The following is a 21,408-nucleotide window of genomic DNA, read 5'->3' as shown; positions in this document are numbered from 1 at the left end:
CAGATCCAACTGAATCCAAAATATGTTTTATTATATTTCAAATTTGTGCGTAGTTATATCATTATTATACATTTCATTATATTGTCAAGGTGTAATACAAAATATATTTAGTCACAAAATGTTAATAAAAAATAATAATATAAATATATGGAATACTCTACGACGCAAATTACTTATCAATCATTTATGTACTTATTAGTAAAAGTAATTTAATTACTTATTTATTAATTTTATTAAGTATTACTTATTAGTAATTTGATTATTATCACAGAATTTAATTTACCATACATAATCAGTTACGTAGCTGTAAAACTTAAATTTAACAATATATATTACACTAAAATAGGCAATAATTTTATAGAAATATATAATTATAAAGCTATATATGGAAATTTGGGTCAAATTTAAGAATGCTATCGTCGTTTACGATTTTATACATTTAATTTATATTGTAATTTAAAAATAATATTAATCATTGTGGTAAAGTCACAAAGAAACAAAAATCTTAATGTCATATGATTATTTATGATATAATATTACATACATAAAAAATTATACCTTTTTTTAAAGTACATAAAAATAAAATTACATAATTTGGTTATAGTAAATTATTTATAAACCTTACATTTCTTTTTTAATATAAGAAAAGCTTGTATCATAAAAAATATATTATGTCAATAATAATAGATGTTTTAATAGAATTGATATCGCATGACACTAGTGACACGCAGTGTCGAAAGCGTAGTAATAAACGTCAATTTGAAGCGTAGTTTATTGTTTATTATAATAAGTTTTTCGTTTTGCTTTTTTATAATAATGTCTAATAATAAAAGAGAACATAGTGGAAGCGATAATGAGGAAGATTGGGTTGGACCATTACCTTCAGAAGCTGTATCTCGAAAGAAACCGAAAGGTATACATGTATAACCTATTCTATGTTTAGTATTTGTGATATTTTATAAAAAATGAATAAGTGTTATTTATATGTTTTATTTTTTATATCGTATAAAATTTCAATATGATTCTTAAATATAATTGAGAAGTGTTAAAATTTATTTATATAAGATAAATATGACATAACTATATAAATAATTAATTGATTTTAGTATTAAAATTTTTTACTTTTGATAAGTTTGTAATGTTAATTACATGTTTTTCATTATCAATAAATGTAATTTATAATTTTGGAAAATACAATATTTTGTATATATATAATTTTTAATGTTTTTTATTTAATTAAATTCAATGTTAATTTTCAGTTCTTGAATATGAACAAGTATACATAGATAATTTACCATGTTGCGAATGTTACGAAAAATCTTATATGCACAGAGATGTAATCACTCATATTGTGGTAACAAAGTTAGTATTTATTATTATATATAATGTTATCTCTTAAATAATAATATAATGTTTGTAATATAAGTTTGTATTTTGTATTTGTACAGATCAAATTTTGTGATAACGGGTAGTTTCGATGGACATGTTAAATTTTGGAAAAAACAAGAGGAGTTAGTAGAATTCGTAAAGCATTTTCGCGCGCATATGATGGCTATACAGTCTATGGCTGCTAGCTGTAATGGTATTCACGCATGCACTGTAAGCTTAGATAAAACAATAAAGATATTTGATGTTATAAATTTTGGTAAGTAGATCTTATCAGATACGTTCAATAATTTATTGTGTTGTATTAAACTAATATGGCTTAATTATCTGATATTATTGTTTTATTTCAGACATGATTAATATGATAAAGCTGCATTTTGTTCCACTTTGCTGTGAATGGATATATTCTCCTGGTGATGCAATATCTGCTGTAGCAGTTTCTGCTCAGGAATCAAATAAAATTTATATTTATGATGGACAAGGGACTAATACGCCATTACATGTTTTTAAGAAATTACATATTGAACCTGTGGTTGTAATGAAAGTAAGGGAAATTAGCATAATCATATTCTGTGATCTTATTTAAGTTAACATATTTAAGTAATTTTTATATAAACTGTTATCATTTATAGTACAATTCTGCATTTGAAACGTGCATCTCTGCAGACAAAGCCGGTATTGTAGAATATTGGACAGGACCTAAAATGGAGTACAGGTATCCCAAGTGCGTTAAGTTTAAAACCAAGTTGGATACAGATTTGTTTGATTTTGCAAAAAATAAAACTTATCCATGTGGGCTAGCAGTATCACCAGATGGTAAAAAATTTGCTTCTCTCAGTGGAGATAGAAAAGTTAGGGTCTTCAATTTTCGTACTGGAAAACTGTATAGAATATTTGATGAAACGTTACAAAGGTTTTCTGAATTACAACAAATGACACAACAATTACCAAATATGGAATTTGGACGAAGGTAACATTATTCCTTAATAAAATTTTAGCATAAAACTGAATCTATTTTCTAATCAATATATTGATAACGTCTTTAGAATGGCGGTAGAAAGAGAACTGGATAAAACAGAAACGAACTTAGGAAATATTGTTTTTGATGAGTCAGGTTATATAATTTTATATAGCACAATGTTAGGTGTAAAAGTTGTAAATTTGTACACAAATCGATGTATTAGGATTATGGGGAAACCTGAAAATATTCGTCCTATGCAATTAGCTTTATTTCAGGTGTGTATAAAATTTACACGTTTCGAAAGATGCTTGTATCTTTACAAACTTTAGCTGATAACAACTAATATTTTAAAAATGTATAGGGGAAAGCCAGGAAGACTACAGCTGCTGTGACTGTAGAAATGGAGGCTGCAGAAAATCCAACATTGGAAATGAATCGTCCTGATCCAACACTCTTTTGTACAGCTTATAAAAAAAATAGATTTTATATGTTTACAAGGAGAGAACCAGAGGATACCAAAAGTCAAGAATGTGATAGAGATGTCTTCAATGAAAGACCATCGAAAGAAGATATTATTTCCTCTACAGAAGCTACCAACGTACAAAAGATCTATGATACAGCAATTATCCATACAGCTCTTGGAGATATTCACTTGAATCTTTTTGGAAAAGATGTTCCGAGAACAGTGGAAAATTTCTGTGTTCATTCGAAAAATGGTTATTACAATGGACATATATTCCATAGAGTAATTAAGGGATTTATGATTCAAACTGGTGATCCTACTGGAACTGGTACTGGCGGAGAAAGTATATGGGGAGGAGAGTTTGAAGACGAATTTAGACCACATTTAAAACATGACAGACCGTATACTTTAAGTATGGCTAATGCTGGGCCGAACACAAACGGCAGCCAATTTTTCATTACTTTGACACCAACTGTAAGTTGGGACGAGTTTGCCGTAATTCATTTTTTTTTTATGTGAGAATATGTGAAAGTAGGATGAGTAGTAGATAATTTATATAATTTATCAATGCAGCGCGTGTGAAAAATCTACTACTATCTTCTTGTAATCGATTAGAAATTGATTAAAAATTAAATTGAGATCATTCACATTTTAATACACATATTAATGGTAACACGTTAACATATTAATTAATATTAATGTTATATTTGTTTCAGCCTTGGTTGGATAATAAACACAGCGTATTCGGTAGAGTGGTGAAAGGAATGGAAGTTGTACAAAATATTAGTCAAGTAAAAACAAATCCGAAAACTGATAAACCTTATGATGATATTCGAATAGTTAGCGTTACTGTGAAATAATGTCTAATTTCAATATATAAAATAATGATATTGAATTTATGATATGCTATATACACATCCTTTTCGGGACACTATTCTGAATCCTTTTCCTGAGCCTTCTCTTGTTCTATTTTGTAAAGCAGAGCTCGTATAAAATTATACATTCCCGTTAAACACGTAAACGCGTTTACACTGAACAAATTATAGTTCTTTGGTGTGATGATCAGTGAATACCTGATGGATAAATAATTTGTAAATCTTACTTCTTTCGCTTAAAACGATATGTTTGTTGTATACATTTTTACGAGAAAAATAGCATCGTTTAAATAATACCTGGACCATATGGCACCAGTAATCATCAGACTCGCAGTTTGCGTAAGAGAAATCGTGTTTGGAGGTCGCTTCATGTCACCCAATCCTGCTAACACCAAACCCCATTTAAACGTAGGTGCCCAAAAGAATACAGTAGTCGGTCCTATATTAATAAAAATATTAACAACAAATTAAAAGTTCTTATGGATTGTCTTTGTGAAAAATTTTTCCAACCTGCAGGATGTAAAAAAACAGGACGAAGTTTTGCTGGAAGGAGGCAAGATATTCGTATCATTAACCGTTGATAAGCACTGTTCTTCTTCGGTGGAGGCATCGTATGATGGTAATTAATTTTTATTTATTCGATCGTAAAATCGTTTTTTGTCATAAAGTTTGACAGGAAAAAAATGATATGTGGGATAATAGAAGGTTTGACTTGGTCATACTGAAGTTTGATTATACTTAGTGATGTTAATAAATAAAGCTTATTTCGAGAAATTAAAAATATGAACACGTTTAGATAATATAAATATTTGTAATTATAGTTAATTAATTAGGATAACAATTAAAATATTACTTATTTAATAGATGCGTTTATGGTTACGATCGTGATACCATTGCGTATTAGATGATCTTAAATTAAAAAAGACGTACGTATAAAAAAGTAAAAGAACATTTTGTTTATAAACTTGTGTAATAAAAATTATTAGAATAATTTATCGTAATAAAGAACAGAAAATTGAAATTTTTCCTGTGTAAAAATTATATTTTGAGTATAAAATTTCATTTCAGATTTTTGCTTTTCATAAATTATCCCATCATATTATTATATGTTATTCTACTGCAAAAAATTTCAATATAGATCGCAAAATATTGAAATACAGATAATTTCACAAATATTTATTTCGTCAAGTATCTTTCATAGAAATTTAAAACAAATGATATTTGTTGGTAACTTTTTGATTACGACTCGAAAATTGTTCATTTTGTATTATGTTTAAGACGATATAACCCACATGGCATAAAAAAATAATTCCTTAAATTTTAAGAAGATTTTCACGAATGTCGTCAATATTAAGATACAGTAGGACTTCTGTAATATTAAATTCAAAATGAGTTGTCGTAGCATCAGTGTAAGCCAGGGAACATGGAACGATTTGGAGGAAATGAAATATTTGCTTTGCGCTATCGAGTGTTGGTACGTTTACTCTCGTTATTACCTTCTGGATAAAAGACTTAAATTTTATGCAATGATAAAGGAAATAATATTTCTACTACTAAAAGCAGAACTATGTGAAATTGCTTAGTTTAAACATATATAAATCATTATTTTCCTGAATTATTTTTATTTATGTATGCAGCAATATGTTTTATACGAACGTGGTTTGATTTCATGCAGGAATCTTGATGGAATATTTTTATTTCTTTTTCTTTTAATTATTCTATATTCATTATTCATACGCAAGATTTAATTTATTTCACGTACATCATAATAACTCATAGTAGCTTTACACGAACGAGTTTCTAAAACCTAACGATAGAAGAATAAACTAAATAACAAACAAGTCTGCACAAACGACACAGGAAGGATACAGAAGATTTAGAAAATTGAATTTCTGTGGAAGAATAAAGAACCGAGATTACGTTTTCCTGTGTTTTAAGAACGCCTCTTACAGCAAGTATCTTAAAATAATGCAGAAAGAATTTAGAAAGTACGAGCAAGTTTCTAAAACCTAACCTAAATAGAAGAATAAACTAAATAACAAATAAGTTTACACGAACACAACATAGGAAAGAACGTAGAAAATGTAGAAGATTGAATTTTTGTAAAAAGAAAACTACACGAAGAACAGAAATTACATTTTTCTCAAACTTTTCATAAATGCCTCTTGCAGCAAGTGTCCTAGTGTACCACCTCCACCCACGTGTTCCGCTGTATTACCACCGAGAATCGAGGAGTTGTGTCCCGTTATTCCTCCTCAGAGACCCTGCTGTCCGCCTCCTCGTTGTCCACCAACCCCCTGTTGTCCACAACCACGACCTTGCCCTATATCAGCTTCTTGTTGCGCGCCATCACCACCCTCTTGTTCGCCATCACCTCCTTGTTGCCGGATACCTATAGTTCCCAGTCCTGCTTGTTTTCCACCACCAATGTGTGCTCCACTGCCATCGAGACCTTGCGTTTCACCTTCTCCACTGCCGTGCTATCCAAGTGAGCTGATATAAAGCGCCTTATCTAGAGCGCCGGTTTCTGTAATCGGCTGATCTTACCGGCAGATGGTAAAAAGTGATAAGAAATCTGGAACGAGATGCCTGTACGCGTTGTATCGAAATAAAAAACGAGCAGTATTTAACGTTAAACTTAAGGAAGGATATCGATGTTTTAAAATATATATCTTTGCGATTTCCGCAAAATCGTAAGGAGACGTAGCAGCGCTGTAATGGGCGGAAATAACAAAAAATTTCAATTTCTCAAAATAGAAAGTGGCGAACGTTTAACGTTAAATGGAAACACGATATCGATGTTAAGAGAATCGGTAAAGTAGGATATAGAAAAGACACGTCAATTTCTCGGGAACAATGGGATCACGGGAATCCTTTCGTGGCTGTTTCACGTAAACCTAAAGCATCGAACACAGCCAACTCGTTCGAGATTTCGCAGTTCCTGCCATCTCCTTGTCAGTGATAGGACCGATGTACGCTCATAAATCCGTATCGAATCCGGTATATCCAATGAAATTTTATTCGTAATTGAGAATCGACATAATTAAGAACATAGGACCTAGATTTTGAAAGTTGCGTTGCCAGTTATACCTTGGATATCGTATACGTTTCCTAACGCGCGTTTTGTGCAATTTTGTATCTTCAAATTCATCAAAAAATTCCACGCGTGCTTCTACGGGTTTACGAAAGATTTTCAGATGCAAAAATACACAGAATCTGACACTGGTGCCGTCTGTTTGTCTTTGAAGATTAAAATTTCAAACGCACGACCATCCCTTTGGACAGCATGTAGTTTATTATTTTTCATTTACATAGACCCAGCCTTTTGGGTTTCGCTGTACTTCCGGTTTTACATTACAATTAGATTCTTCAACTCTTTAATTCTCGCTTTCATTTAAAAGAGCGTATACTTAAATTTGCGTATATAATTGGTACGGCATGTCCCGAAGGATTTCTTTCCGCGAAACTTTACCAGCATATTCTACAAGCAAAATGGATAAGTAAAGAAATATGTAGAACGCTTTATTAAAAAGTTATCGGAAAGAAAATACCAGGAGATAAGAGGCTGGAGTTTCGTCGGCACAGCGTAATTAATAAAGCATTCCCGCTATCTGTTTCTGATATCTACTTGTAGAGGTCGTTGATTCGGTCAATCAATGCTGGCAATGTTTAAACGATCATTAGCCTCGACAATAGATAGAGGTGGAGGAGGATCGATTCTTTTTGCCCCAGAGATCATCGGATATCGCACCAATGGACTTTCACTCGTCGCTGTAACCGCGAAGAGAGATGGTCGTTAAAGACGAATTAAGATGGCGTTAGGAGTTATCGCGAAGGATTTCCGACGTATTTGCCACTATCGGGGAAAGTGAACAAGAAATTTAGTAACGCGATAGATTCGATTTGCTGTCGTAGACGCGAGTGCTGCGTTCTTAAATAGCGGACAATATTTTAAAATGTAATTATAATGTGGACCGAGGTAATCTGTCCCTAGCTGTGCCGATAAAGTTTCGCGAGAACAAAACTTGGACACATTGTATTCTATAGTAACATTTTATGCCTCGTACAAGCTACGAGGAAATGTCACAAACGTGTTGGCGATGTTAACGAGCTACAAATAGAACACACCACGCGATAACTTAATTTCTTCGTAGTTTAATAACAATCAAGTAAATTAACCAATTATTTATAAGATTGTATTTTGTATATTGCTTCATATTTTGTAGTTTCGTACTGTTGACGGCGACGAGGTCTCACGTGTTACCACGCGAATGAAAACGACAAAGTATCGAATTGAAAATTGAATTGAACACGAGTAAGCTGTGGAACGTATTCGAAGGTAATACAATTGTTTGGTAGGTAACATTGATATCGATCGAAGATTGGTCGACATTTGCTTTTGTTTTTAAACATATATCGTTAAATTTTCGCTTTTTTAGCGTACATGAAGATAAGTGGAGGATTTTAATTTAGCAGGTGTCAGTGGGAACAGTTTTGGAAAATTTATTTGATATTTTGTCTATCAATTTCGAGCAACGTTCGAGGTTAAAAAAAAAGTGTAAAAATTTGTAGAAGAATCGTTTCGAATTTGTATGATATATAATATTTATTTTAAACTTCGATGTACATTGAGAATCTTCGCATAACGTGATATGAACATAACAAATAAAATAATGCAAGTGTCGCACGAAACGCTTAATGGGTATAGATTCTTTGAAATTTTTAAAAATCATCTGTATTTTAATCCGTATGTATTAATCGATGTATTCATCTATAGCTCGCTCATTAACGTAATTTAAAATTCGATCACGTCGAATCGCTTTCTGTTTAATTTTTCGAATTTGATTCTTGCCCAAGTTACGCGTTTTACAACGTTAAAAGTAACATTGAAACAGCCTGTAAACAATATAAAGAGGCTACAGATTAAAATAAAATACAACAAACATTGACAGAGATTTTCAGACAATTTTGGAATGAAACGAAGATACGAACAAATGTCAAATATTTAAACACGAGAAAAGAAAGCTTACTTTAAACCTTATTTTAAATGGGCGACAAGATTATCGTACGCGACGACTTTATTCGTATGTCCATATCGGGTCCCATGAGTCGAAGCTTAAAATACAATCACGCTTATCTCGAATCGATTTACAGGATAGGAAATCTTTTAATCGTTGAAATCGAAGCTTAGCTTGTAACGAATCCTGGAAATTGAATACCACAGCGATAACAACGTTCGAACATCCTATTTATTTCACAGCGGAAGCTTAAAAGTTAGCGAAAGAAAGAAAGAAAAAAAAAAAAAGAAAAAACGCAATTACGACGAGAAAAGCCGATGTAACGTTGGTCAGGGATAATCGTCCATCGATTACAGACAAATTCACGAATATACGTTTTCTCGCCTTGTCTAAAATACATTTTAAAACACATTTCGTTCCCTCTGCTTTTCTTTCGTTTCTTCTTAAAATTATTCGAAGCACGTTGTCGTTATGTAGAGTAACGATTCGCAAGAACAACAATTTATCAGTCGTTGCTTTCGGTCTCGTAAATGTTATTCGTTTCGATTTTTACGCTTATACGTAGTGGATCGTGTAATAAGTCCGTCTAGCTTTCGTCGCTTTATAATTTCAGGGATCGTTAGAGAAATCTTATTTATGGTATTTATGGACAAATATACGGAAAGAAGAAGCGCTAGAACGTCGAAGAATTTATAATATTCGGTTCTCTCACATTTAGGAATAAATTGAAAACGTATGTAAATAAAATGGTATAATTATTGTTGGGTAATATTGATAACTGTAACGAAGAAATTGTAAGGACTGTTCCAACGAATAAATAATTAGGCTTTGCAAAGATTGTTAGGGTTTACGATTTGTTTTTGAATAAGCTTATTCAATTGTTATTAATCATTATAAGCGTTAGTTCTTTTTTCTACGACTTTTGTTTCCCATTTCTTCTTCCATCAAATTGTTTCCAACTGGAAGAAGGGAATTTCACGTTTATACAATGAACGTTACACATAAGAACGCGGTAAAACATGAGACAGAAAATTTTGTAAACAATTGAAGATTACAGGGAAGATACGATAAGACTGTAAACACTTTGATCGATTCTTCTTAAAAAGTCTAATGGCATTTTACGATTGCAAACGAACGTCTTGGTACAATTTAATATGTCGATATTCTAACATTTCGATACAAACGAAAGAAACTGATTTTCTGTGAGATTCTAGCGATCGATGGATCTGTGCTCTGCTTTGGAACACGTAGCTTCGTTTATTTTGTTCAGCTGCAAAAACAAATCGACAAGGGAATTTTAATAGAAACGGAAAACCTGACTTATCGTTGAGTGCGAATTTTCCTGCGATTGTAAGAAATGTAAATGTAAATGATTGTAAGAAAAGAATAACGCGCGGACAATACGCAAGTATATAGAAAATATCGAATGTACGATACTCTTCGCAAACACGATCAACGGATACAGCATATTTCTGTCTGGTTCCCATTTCTTTTTTAGTAACATCCATTAAGATGCGAATTCGCATAAAACTCCGCAGTAGTCTACTTATCACGTTCTTCTCCCGTAACGTCGCGAGGCGAACTAATTCGCACGAAGGACAAAGTACACCGCTGATATGATACGACAAATGGTCGTTCTCCCCTTCAAAGCTTTTATCTTCTAATCCTCGACACTGACTTTACCAGACTCGGTCACACGACCGGTTTCAAAATTTAATTAAAAACTGTACGTTCGTCTAACTTTATGTAAATTCTTACATTATCTGAGTAACCAACTTCTCAATTTTTATTCATATAAGAATGTATACTATCTGATTAACCAATTTCTCAATTTCTGTTTACATAAGAATTTACACTATCTGATTATCCAATTGCTCAATTTTTGTTTACATAAGAATTTACATTATCTGATTAACCAATTTCTCAATTTTTGTTTACATAAGAATGTACACTACCTGATTAACCAATTTCTCAATTTTTGTTTACATAAGAATGTACATTATCTGATTAACCAATTTCTCAATTTTTGTTTACATAAGAATGTACATTATCTGATTAACCAATTTCTCAATTTTTGTTTACATAAGAATGTACATTATCTGATTAACCAATTTCTCAATTTTTGTTTACATAAGAATGTACATTATCTGATTAACCAATTTCTCAATTTTTGTTTACATAAGAATGTACATTATCTGATTAACCAATTTCTCAATTTTTGTTTACATAAGAATGTACATTATCTGATTAACCAATTTCTCAATTTTTGTTTACATAAGAATGTACATTATCTGATTAACCAATTTCTCAATTTTTGTTTACATAAGAATGTACATTATCTGATTAACCAATTTCTCAATTTTTGTTTACATAAGAATGTACATTATCTGATTAACCAATTTCTCAATTTTTGTTTACATAAGAATGTACATTATCTGATTAACCAATTTCTCAATTTTTGTTTACATAAGAATGTACATTATCTGATTAACCAATTTCTCAATTTTTGTTTACATAAGAATGTACATTATCTGATTAACCAATTTCTCAATTTTTGTTTACATAAGAATGTACATTATCTGATTAACCAATTTCTCAATTTTTGTTTACATAAGAATGTACATTATCTGATTAACCAATTTCTCAATTTTTGTTTACATAAGAATGTACATTATCTGATTAACCAATTTCTCAATTTTTGTTTACATAAGAATGTACATTATCTGATTAACCAATTTCTCAATTTTTGTTTACATAAGAATGTACATTATCTGATTAACCAATTTCTCAATTTTTGTTTACATAAGAATGTACATTATCTGATTAACCAATTTCTCAATTTTTGTTTACATAAGAATGTACATTATCTGATTAACCAATTTCTCAATTTTTGTTTACATAAGAATGTACATTATCTGATTAACCAATTTCTCAATTTTTGTTTACATAAGAATGTACATTATCTGATTAACCAATTTCTCAATTTTTGTTTACATAAGAATGTACATTATCTGATTAACCAATTTCTCAATTTTTGTTTACATAAGAATGTACATTATCTGATTAACCAATTTCTCAATTTTTGTTTACATAAGAATGTACATTATCTGATTAACCAATTTCTCAATTTTTGTTTACATAAGAATGTACATTATCTGATTAACCAATTTCTCAATTTTTGTTTACATAAGAATGTACATTATCTGATTAACCAATTTCTCAATTTTTGTTTACATAAGAATGTACATTATCTGATTAACCAATTTCTCAATTTTTGTTTACATAAGAATGTACATTATCTGATTAACCAATTTCTCAATTTTTGTTTACATAAGAATGTACATTATCTGATTAACCAATTTCTCAATTTTTGTTTACATAAGAATGTACATTATCTGATTAACCAATTTCTCAATTTTTGTTTACATAAGAATGTACATTATCTGATTAACCAATTTCTCAATTTTTGTTTACATAAGAATGTACATTATCTGATTAACCAATTTCTCAATTTTTGTTTACATAAGAATGTACATTATCTGATTAACCAATTTCTCAATTTTTGTTTACATAAGAATGTACATTATCTGATTAACCAATTCAATTTTTGTTTACATAAGTCAATTTTTGTTTACATAAGAATTTACACTACCTGATTAACCAATTTCTCAATTTTTGTTTACATAAGAATTTACAATACCTGATTAATCAAGTTATCAATTTTTGTTTACATAAGAATTTACACTACCTGATTAACCAATTTCTCAATTTTTGTTTACATAAGAATTTACAATACCTGATTAATCAAGTTATCAATTTTTGTTTACATAAGAATTTACACCATCTGATTAACCAATTTCTCAATTTTTGTTTACATAAGAATTTACATCATCTGATTAACCAATTTCTCAATTTTTGTTTACATAAGAATTTGCACTACCTTTTCAACCAATTTCTCAATTTTTGTTTACATAAGAATTTACACCATCTGATTAACCAATTTCTCAATTTTTGTTTACATAAGAATTTACAATACCTGATTAATCAAGTTATCAATTTTTGTTTACATAAGAATTTACACTACCTGATTAACCAATTTCTCAATTTTTGTTTACATAAGAATTTACACTACCTGATTAACCAATTTCTCAATTTTTGTTTACATAACAATCTAAACTATCTGAATGACCAATTTCTCAATTTTTGTTTACATAATAATTTACACTACCTGATCAACCAATTTCTCAATTTTTGTTCATATAAGAATTTACATACAAAGTTAGACGAACGAAAGAAATATCGAGGAATGTACAATTTTAAATAAAATGTCGAAGCCGTATCATTTCAAATCGTATTTTTACATTAACGTTTCGCACGAGGCACAAGCCGTGGTATTGGCAACACGTGGAAACTTTGCAGAGAATCTCGCCGGGAACATCCCTGATAAATTCATACTTTGGTCGTTTCGTGCGCGGAACTCCGTGTCCTCCCCTTTCTCTCCCCCTTTGAAATCAAACGCGTACGAAATTGAAAATATCACGCGCATAGTATACAAAGTATACGTTATACTTTTTTCATCGTTCTCATTCCCAGATCTGTGTTTCCTCGGGGATGTTCTCTCTGCCAGTTCAATTTCATTCAAATCGATTTCGATTTATTCGAGCCCGTTCGGAATGCTACAAACTGAATCCCATTAAAAAAGATCTGAAAAACCGTTGCACGTGGTTCCAAGAAAAATACTTCTTCGTAATCTGCTTTCTCTTCTCGATAAACGATATTTCTCAGACTCCTGGTATTTTTCCAACGTTTTACACGCTTACGGCTTACGTTAATTTCGTATTCGGTTTTCGCTTGGATTTCAGCTTCTTTCTGCTACGTAGGGTGTCGAAAGGAGTTGGTGTCAAATTATCCAGAAGTTGGAACATATAGTACTCGGTAAAATAAAAACGACGATAAGAGGAAACGTAGAGCGGCTTACACCGTCCGGATGGGGTGAAATTATCTTAAGCTGTAGAGGCGATATATTTCAGCAGTGGATTAGGAAAATGCTGCGATGTGCAATAACTACAAACTAGAAACCAAAGAGCATATATCGTACAAATGTGCACGGCACTCAGCCTGTAGATTGCATATTACAAACGGAATATCATTCTCAAGTATTGTTACTAACCGAGGAAGAGTAAAGTGAAATTAATATACAAGAAATTAGACAAAAATCAACTTAGAATATTTTGTACGAGCAATGTCAGAGGCAAGAGCCTTCTGCTTCGACGAATAAAATTAAGAATAATTAGCATATAGGAGTAGAAAATACTGAGATAAGGTCGCGATAGGAGATTGATATTGTTATCGTTATTATTATCGTTTTTGTTATTGTTGTTACAGTAATAAAGAAGGTATTAAGAAATATTGGTACGAAAATTATTATTATTATGGATGGATGGAAAATTATTATTATTATGTATTCATGAAAAATTGAAGAACGCGAAAATGCACAGAATACACGTAGTATGCGAAGATGAATGAAATATCGAGAGTGTGAGAGATTCTATTCTCGAGTTTCATTTCTTCAGAGTCGTGCGAGAGGCTTTTGTTAAGGGGCCAGAAATTAGTCGCCAAATTTTTACGTATTTTCATTCCCTCGACGTTACACAAGAACTTATTAACATTGTCCAATGATATACAAAAGCGTGATGCACGAAAGAAGCGCATATAAACGAATAAGGATAATTTGCGGTTGAAAAAGGTGGTGTGTCTCGAAAAATAATGATTTTCGTATCTATATTTACAAGTACGTTGCGGATTGTTATGCGTTTACGTGGAATTGAAAATATCGAAAGCTAGCGGCAAAATACGCAAAATCCCACGTAACAAGCAAAGACGCACGAATAAATACATGGTAACGTTTAGTAAATAAAATTAACTGTCTATCTAGATAACACTTTTATCTTATTGTATTCATAAAAATATGCTCGCATAAATATCCGCGCCCTATTTATAAGATGCTTTTCTTATTCTTTATTTTAACGACTACTACATGTTCCTTAGGTCTAATCTCAGCATTTTTTTTTTTTATACATCCTATATATCGATTCTCACGTACACAGAAAAGAAGAATCAGACGATCGACAAACCTAATTTTCACGTATTCTTAATCGTTACTTCGAGCCGGGCAAACGTTAGAGGACGAACAGGTCCTCGCAGCTTTTCGTTTTCCTTTTGAAGCCCAACAGGTGTTTCAAGATCCTTCTACGATGCTTGCTTCTTCTTCGTCTGGTTGCCTGGTCGCGGTCCCGTTGTGGATTCAGCTTAATCTGCGCTAGGATGCCGACCAGCAGCTCGTCCACGTGATGAGCAAGTCCTGACGAGGTTTCGATGAACTTGCAGCCGCAGTTGTTCGCCAAACGTCGGCCAACTGTTGGCACAGAGATTACGAATTGAGAGGCTGAAGTTGAGACAGTAAACGCGACAATAATAGTTTGATTACAGAAGACTTTTTTCTCTTATTTTTATCAATTATTTCAATATCTTCTTCGAGTCAACTATTTACGTTGCATCGGAATCGTTGCAATGGAATTTTATTTATCGCTATTTAAATGGTAAACAGCGCATCGGTTATTGCGTTGAATAATCGTAATTATTGAGATTGATCCGACAGTTGAAGCAAGAAACAGCGGATCATAATTCTGTCAATCGAAAATGATCGCTGTTTAAACAACGAATAATAAATTCGTTCTCGGATTTCCTAATTTGCTGTAATTAAAATATTACAACAGAATCAATCCTTAAGTATACGATCTGTATAGATATATTAAAACGTTTAAACAGCTGTTAACACTTTACTGACCCCTAGTGGTTCAACGACATACGCACGTCCGATCGGTAGCTCGGGTGCAGATTCTCCCTGGCACCGGCTCTCTTTCGGTTTAGACTCTCCAATACTATTCTTTTCGTTCATCGCGAACGATAAGTTCTTCAAATTGATATTAAACTGTGGGAGCTTACAAAGCAACGCAATTGACGCAACTGAGTAATAACAAATTACTGCTCAGATAATGAGAAAGATTATCGGCGACAAAAAACTGATTGGTAAGATATCGGTCGGTAAGCGTCGACGACAGAAAACCGATTAATCGCTTATCGGTCGGTAAAGTGTTAATCTACGTGTCCATAGAAAATCTGCCATAGAAAAATCTGTTTTATTTTGCTATATTTTCCTGTTCCATCCAATTTCTGAAACAACAATCTGATAAATACACCGAAAGAAGGCAACAGCAAATAACGAATAAAGCTAATATACTCGGATTACGAAAGAAAGAACAAGAATAAAGAAGAAGAATAGAAGCTAGCATAGTTCGTACAACGATCTGTTTATTCACTGATACTTCATACTTTATACCTTAATATTATAAATATAGATCACGTCGTATGCCCGCCACTTCACGTGCAGCTTCACGATCGTGTCATTGAAAATTACTTGTTTACTTCAAGTACTATAAATACATGCAAAATGAAAGAAGGAACAAAAGAATGAATTACTACGTTGCGTAGTTGTTAGGATTATTAATTTTCCTTAATGGTACCTAATGCAGGAAAAAGAAAGCCTAATCTTGATTCAAATTAGCGGTATTTAGGTTTCACTGAATCTCGTCTAATACGTACGAGCACGAAAGCGTAATTACGCGACTAGCAATTATCATCACGCCAAGTGGCAACTATCAGCTTTCGTCAGAACGGCCGTGTATAGTTAGCGGGAAACCGATAAGCGCGGCAACAGCTTTCATTAATATAAACATCGATGTTAATCAACGCAAGTAACAAGTTTATTTATTGTTGACCTTTTTCAGTTTCAGAAGGAAACTCTTACGTTAGAAGGAAATTCAGCGAACTGGTCCCGGAGAGCAATTCTAGCGATTGCACCGGGCTATATCTTTGTACCGAGAGAAAAGTTACTTCTTCTTTTATGTAGTACTTAACTTTCCTACGATCTTCGTATCTTTAGGTCTCGATTGCGCTTTCGTTTCAACAAATGTGTAAAACGTTTTAGTGGTCCGAGGAAACTCGTTGCAACGGTCTGCGGAAAATTTTGGTACTCAAACTCGAAACAAGAAATCCCGAAACGCGTGCTTGTTGCGATTACGTGTGGCGATTGTTAATTAAAATGCAAAACGCGGTTTTACTTTGCGTTCGCTGTACTCTAGGCGTGTAGAATGTAGAATTTAATATATATTAAGTTGCCTGGAAAGTTCCTTTCGGAAGAAAATGGATCGTACATAATTCCATAAAGTGGTATTATTTCCTTACGAAACGAAAGAAACTTTTGCTACAACCGAATAGTTTCGTTGTTTATATTTTTATTATAAATAATCAAACGAAGCAAGAGATCTAATCGAAACTCACGTGGCCGACTATAATCCAACTATAATGTTACACGCGCTTAATCGAGCTCCAAATTGCCAATCGAATATCCAGCAAAATCACACGATCGTCTCCACTAAACCAAAGTTAACTACCTAGAACTGCACCTGATCTCGAAACTCACGTGGACAGATCAGGTGTAAAAGATAATTGAAGACATAACAGAAGATGAAAAAAAAGACAGACGTGGAAGACGTAGAAAACAAATTGGCAATGCACAAGACAATGATCAAACTCATATGAACTTATGGGATAGTTCTATGGGGAAACAGCGGCAAAGAGCCAGCACCACGTCGCTGGATTCGAATCGCCGCAATAAACGGCACTCGGAGGAAAAGTTGTCAATGGCTCGTGGTGACATCAGCAACGAAGATCGAACGGAAAGATGTAGAAATGCCAACTGTACAAGAGAAAATTAAGAGACGCAACGAGACGTAAGAAAGGAATTGCGCAATGTCCTGAGAAAGCAACCCCGTGGACGTACAAAGGGCGGATTAAACGAAGGAACATCCTGCCGTAGGAATGTCACGAGATGCTGTAAGACGACAACCTGGGGAAAGTCACCGACTTTATAGCCAAAAGAATTTACCGAACTTGCAAGCAGAGTACGTTCCAAAGGCAGATAACCAAAATAAAGAAAAAGAGAAAGTTGCAAATTTTGTGTAAGTATGATCGCGGAAAAATATGGCAAATAAACGCCAAGGAAAGCTTGGAGAGTATAGCAATGAAAGTCAAACAGACAGTGTAAGCCAGTATTGCACGTCCAACGAGTAAATAACCAAGTCCACCCCCATAGTTGGTTACAAAGTTCGTTTCTTATTGCTCGTACGCACCAACGGATGGAACCTCCCGTTTCCTCTCGAGATCGACTTTGTTGCCGACGAGAATCACGCCACGACTAGCCATATAATCGCTCTTCCATAGATACATCAACGTATCTTCGGCCATTTTCAAGCTACGCCTGTCCACCACTGAGTAAACCACCACGAAAACGTCCGGATTGTACGTCGAGCAGAACGTTTCCACCTGGAACAAACAAAAGAAGGAAGTTTCGTTAGTCGTTAAGATATTCTTGCATCTTACTGGTTGCTACTCCCATAAGGAGAGACAAGCGGATTATCACTTGCAAATGGATAAATATCAGATGTTATTCAAGCGAAGAAGAGATAGTAACCTTACGCTTTCGTATTTTTCCTTTGTGTATGTTTAAAATTACGAAGACTCGACGCAAAGGATATCTAAAGATACGCGACGACGTAAATAGACAACACGTACCGCGATATAGTAAGATACAAGCATAAATAATGCCGAAGTATTTATAAAATTAAGTACTGTTTCATGCGAAACGCGCGTATAGTCGGCAGCAGCGAGATAAAAGGGAAATCCAGGGACGTATAAAAGATTAAACGAAATTTTCTTTCAAGAGAGAAGAAAGTTCAATTTTATCAAGATTCTACTACTACACCCTTCACCTCGTGTTTCTTTTCTTCTTTCTTTTACAACTCGTAGCAAATTAGGTATACGATATAATCCCGCGTGTTTCCATCGAGATAAAGGTAATACCATGTCGAGTAGAAATAAGTCCGCCAATTTTAATAAGCAAGGTAAACCTTTAGCCGCAGAAACCCGAGCGTAGGGACGCTGCGTGATGAATGCGGCCGAAAAAGACAAAAACAAGAAGAAATGGAAGAGAATAGAGACGCAACGAAAAAGGAGCGTACAGAGTATTTGTATATGTATAATTAAATAAATAGGAATGGGTAGAAATTATATATATATATGTAGATATGTTGAAGCGAGGAAATTATCAGATTTAGCAGGGAGAGATTTAACAGAGAGATCCGACGTTATCGGATCGTCGGATTTATCGAACATGTTGTTTCTTAACACTAGAACTATCACACCAGTCAAATTGACTGATTTTACAATTTGATTTTAAAATTCCTACTTCGTGTTATATTTTTTTTCCGCAATGATGTAATGACTTTCGCAACGATAACTAAAAGAATAATATAATGAATTTTATTTTTTTTTTTATGTAATCAAACTGAAAATAATTGCGTGTCGAGGCTACTTATACCAATACCAGTGAAAATGACTGGTACTTGTCAAAATGTAAAAGGGTCCTGCGATCTGTTTATCGAACCTCAATTAACCAGGTTCCTCGTTTCGTACAACTTGCCACGCGTTTTTCAAATTTTCACCGCGTATCGTTCGATACGACGATATCGGTTATCAGGAAAATTGCGGATCCATCGCTAGATCGCTAGATGCTAACAGTAGAAGTACCACAGCACTCAAAATGACTGGTTCTACAATTTTATGAACGTGTCAACCCTCCTTTAGGTCGATCATGGTTGCAGATGGATTAATAATACCAAAAATGTACTAGATGACATGGAATTCCTTCTGTAAGAAAGTAACGAATCAATAAATATAAAAATATTCTATTATTACGTATTTTTTAAAGATCAGTCATTTTAACTTGTTTTGGTACAACTAGCTTCCTGTTAATTACCGGTAGTTCTAGTGTTAATTTCTGTTATCCGAGTTCAGGTGCCTTACACGCTTGCACGAATAAATGTTTTTGCCTTACGAGGGAAGGAGACCACTTGGTTCACTTCCTGAAATGTTATATGAAAATTAATTCCGATTATACGAATGAATAAACAGCGAAGAAATGGGTGGAATTAGTGGACCGTGTTGGATAAAAGGGGTTCTATCGTAATTACGTAATTAAGCTTACCGACATCTCCGCCGTGGGGTGATCTATGATTTCTAATTCTGTTTCTTGGCCATTGAGCATCACGGAAACACTTTTCTGTCCGTATTCCTCGTCTGAAACAAATCAAACCGACAGTTGAAAATTACTCATTGCCATATCGTTTCACCTACGCGTATTACATAATTTGCATAATATTTTTGGTATTATATTTGGTTAAATATATCAACGTAGAAACGTATCTGGAAATATTTAATGCTTAACTAAATATAAAAATACGTGTAATACGTTAACCAGTTGCGACCTGTTTGAAAACGTCGAATTGAAACGTTGTAAGCGACGACGAGTATACTCGTCGAGCACAGAGTACGCGTGGTTGTTATAACATAGAATTAAGTTGTAACGAAATGATCGTTTCGATATTTTACTAGGTCTTGCCATAAGTCAAAGTATCGTCGTTTCTTCGTGACGACTATACTCGTCAAAAATAGCTAACCGATTAAATCGATGAAAACGAACTGTCCACGATTATCGGAATCTGCGATCTTCATCTTGGAATATAATTTTTACGGAAATAAAATTTGTAATTTAACAACTGGTCGTTGCGTATATAACAACGGACAGCAGGAAGAACCGAAAACGGAAAATGTTTTCATCTGCACAGTTATTGATTCTACAATTTTGGAATTTCCTTTGTCCGTAGGTTTTGCATCGCTTTGTTCAATAATAACCAGACGCCGGGCTGGCTTTAATTAAAAATATTTCTGTCAAGCCGTTCGTTCATTTTTTCAACGGCAACTCTAAATATTCCACGGTATTGAACATGTTAATTACGCGCACAGGTGAACGGTTCAAGGGCAGCCGACGCGTTTACAAAAGTAACGCTTCCGGATTCGAAGTTAATTAAAATCGTGTAACAAACTGTGCAGTTGCTCGCGCGATTCTTTTCTGCGAAACTCGATTAAGCGTAACATTTGACACTTTAAACCTTCAAAGCGCGAATTTAGCGAAATCCCTTATTAAAATATGACATTCGATTAATATGATATTCCTATATTTGTTTCATTGCATGTAAACAAAGAAAAGAGAGAGAGAAAAAAAGGAAAAGATTTTATTATTTTCCAACAGACGAAATACGCAATTTCAAAAAAATCGTTTCAAAACAAATAACTAATTCTTTTCTGTTCCATAAAGCGAAAATAAATACACGGAAAGTTATGACCTTCCTCCTTTTTTTTCTCTTTTTCTTTCATTTTAGAATTAATCAGACGGTTCATCTTATGGCGAAAAACGCGACAATATTTTTTATTCTGAAAACGGGGCAAACAACAGAGCGAAAAATTATCTAAATAATATTTGATTCCAGAATGTTTAGAAATTGAAATTTTGCAGCAAGAAATGCACGATCTAACGTTAAACGTCATAAAATAAGCTTAAAATATCGCATTAAGATTACGTTTATTTATTTATTTATTTATTCGTTGCACGGAAAAGAAATTCCCATTAGAATACAAACAGGAAGCAAATAATACGTAAAGAACATGTATGCGAAAAGAGAAGAAAAT

The 21,408-nt window shown here is 33.1% G+C and overlaps 4 protein-coding genes across 11 annotated transcripts in view; 2 read left to right on the top strand and 2 right to left on the bottom strand.

Moving 5' to 3' along the window:
• Positions 1–712: 712 nt before the first annotated feature.
• On the top strand, positions 713–3,735 carry LOC100748692 (peptidylprolyl isomerase domain and WD repeat-containing protein 1). Its single transcript, XM_003488265.4, has 8 exons — positions 713–913; positions 1,260–1,362; positions 1,449–1,645; positions 1,737–1,930; positions 2,019–2,356; positions 2,433–2,622; positions 2,709–3,284; positions 3,527–3,735. The coding sequence occupies exons 1-8, from the start codon at positions 817–819 to the stop codon at positions 3,668–3,670; spliced, it is 1,839 nt and encodes a 612-aa protein (XP_003488313.1). The 5' UTR covers positions 713–816; the 3' UTR covers positions 3,671–3,735.
• Positions 3,709–4,527, bottom strand: LOC100748960 (mitochondrial pyruvate carrier 2). Its single transcript, XM_003488353.4, has 3 exons — positions 4,196–4,527; positions 3,983–4,124; positions 3,709–3,883 (listed from the first exon to the last, which is right to left on the bottom strand). Exons 1-3 carry the CDS (start codon positions 4,293–4,295, stop codon positions 3,742–3,744), a joined length of 384 nt encoding a protein of 127 aa, XP_003488401.3. The 5' UTR covers positions 4,296–4,527; the 3' UTR covers positions 3,709–3,741.
• A 363-nt stretch (positions 4,528–4,890) lies between these two features.
• LOC105680555 (sperm mitochondrial-associated cysteine-rich protein) lies at positions 4,891–9,008 on the top strand. 7 transcript variants are annotated; one of them, XR_002946425.2, is made up of 4 exons: positions 4,891–5,159; positions 5,857–6,173; positions 7,912–8,024; positions 8,162–9,008. XR_002946425.2 is itself a non-coding variant. In XM_012383828.3 (3 exons), the coding sequence occupies exons 1-3, from the start codon at positions 5,074–5,076 to the stop codon at positions 7,923–7,925; spliced, it is 417 nt and encodes a 138-aa protein (XP_012239251.2). In that variant the 5' UTR covers positions 4,891–5,073; the 3' UTR covers positions 7,926–9,008. The 7 variants fall into 7 exon arrangements, 1 of the variants encoding a protein (XP_012239251.2); XR_002946423.2 differs by having other exon boundaries at positions 8,159–9,008; XR_002946424.2 differs by having other exon boundaries at positions 7,912–8,040; positions 8,159–9,008.
• Positions 9,009–13,775: 4,767 nt separating this feature from the next.
• The window catches only part of LOC100748573 (GTP-binding protein RAD-like), a 75,646-nt gene continuing 68,013 nt past the window's right edge, over positions 13,776–21,408 (bottom strand). For both annotated transcript variants that reach the window (XM_024366624.2, XM_003488264.4), the window contains 3 exons: positions 19,868–19,959; positions 17,955–18,147; positions 13,776–15,118 (listed from right to left, as the gene is read on the bottom strand). In XM_024366624.2, coding sequence (XP_024222392.1) covers positions 14,883–15,118; positions 17,955–18,147; positions 19,868–19,959 — 521 coding nt within the window. In that variant the 3' untranslated portion in view covers positions 13,776–14,882. The remainder of the gene's footprint in view (positions 15,119–17,954; positions 18,148–19,867; positions 19,960–21,408) is intronic.

The sequence above is a fragment of the Bombus impatiens genome, unplaced genomic scaffold (assembly GCF_000188095.3).
Source record: "Bombus impatiens unplaced genomic scaffold, BIMP_2.2 scf_0225, whole genome shotgun sequence".
NCBI classification, from domain to species: domain Eukaryota; kingdom Metazoa; phylum Arthropoda; class Insecta; order Hymenoptera; family Apidae; genus Bombus; species Bombus impatiens.
Note: the sequence above shows the minus strand (reverse complement) of the source record. Positions and strands in the feature narration are given on the sequence as shown.

Excerpts from the sequence above, each read along its gene's own strand:
- LOC100748692 (XM_003488265.4), top strand. The coding sequence starts at position 817 with ATGTCTAATAATAAAAGAGAACATAGTGGAAGCGATAATGAGGAAGAT. Across the intron at positions 1,931-2,018 it reads AACCTGTGGTTGTAATGAAA|TACAATTCTGCATTTGAAAC; the intron begins GTAAGGGAAATT and ends TATCATTTATAG. Across the intron at positions 2,623-2,708 it reads TGCAATTAGCTTTATTTCAG|GGGAAAGCCAGGAAGACTAC; the intron begins GTGTGTATAAAA and ends AAAAATGTATAG.
- LOC100748960 (XM_003488353.4), bottom strand. The coding sequence starts at position 4,295 with ATGCCTCCACCGAAGAAGAACAGTGCTTATCAACGGTTAATGATACGA. Across the intron at positions 4,125-4,195 it reads TGTTTTTTTACATCCTGCAG|GACCGACTACTGTATTCTTT; the intron begins GTTGGAAAAATT and ends TTATTAATATAG. Across the intron at positions 3,884-3,982 it reads ACTGGTGCCATATGGTCCAG|GTATTCACTGATCATCACAC; the intron begins GTATTATTTAAA and ends TTTATCCATCAG.
- LOC105680555 (XM_012383828.3), top strand. The coding sequence starts at position 5,074 with ATGAGTTGTCGTAGCATCAGTGTAAGCCAGGGAACATGGAACGATTTG. Across the intron at positions 5,160-5,856 it reads CTTTGCGCTATCGAGTGTTG|CAAGTGTCCTAGTGTACCAC; the intron begins GTACGTTTACTC and ends TGCCTCTTGCAG.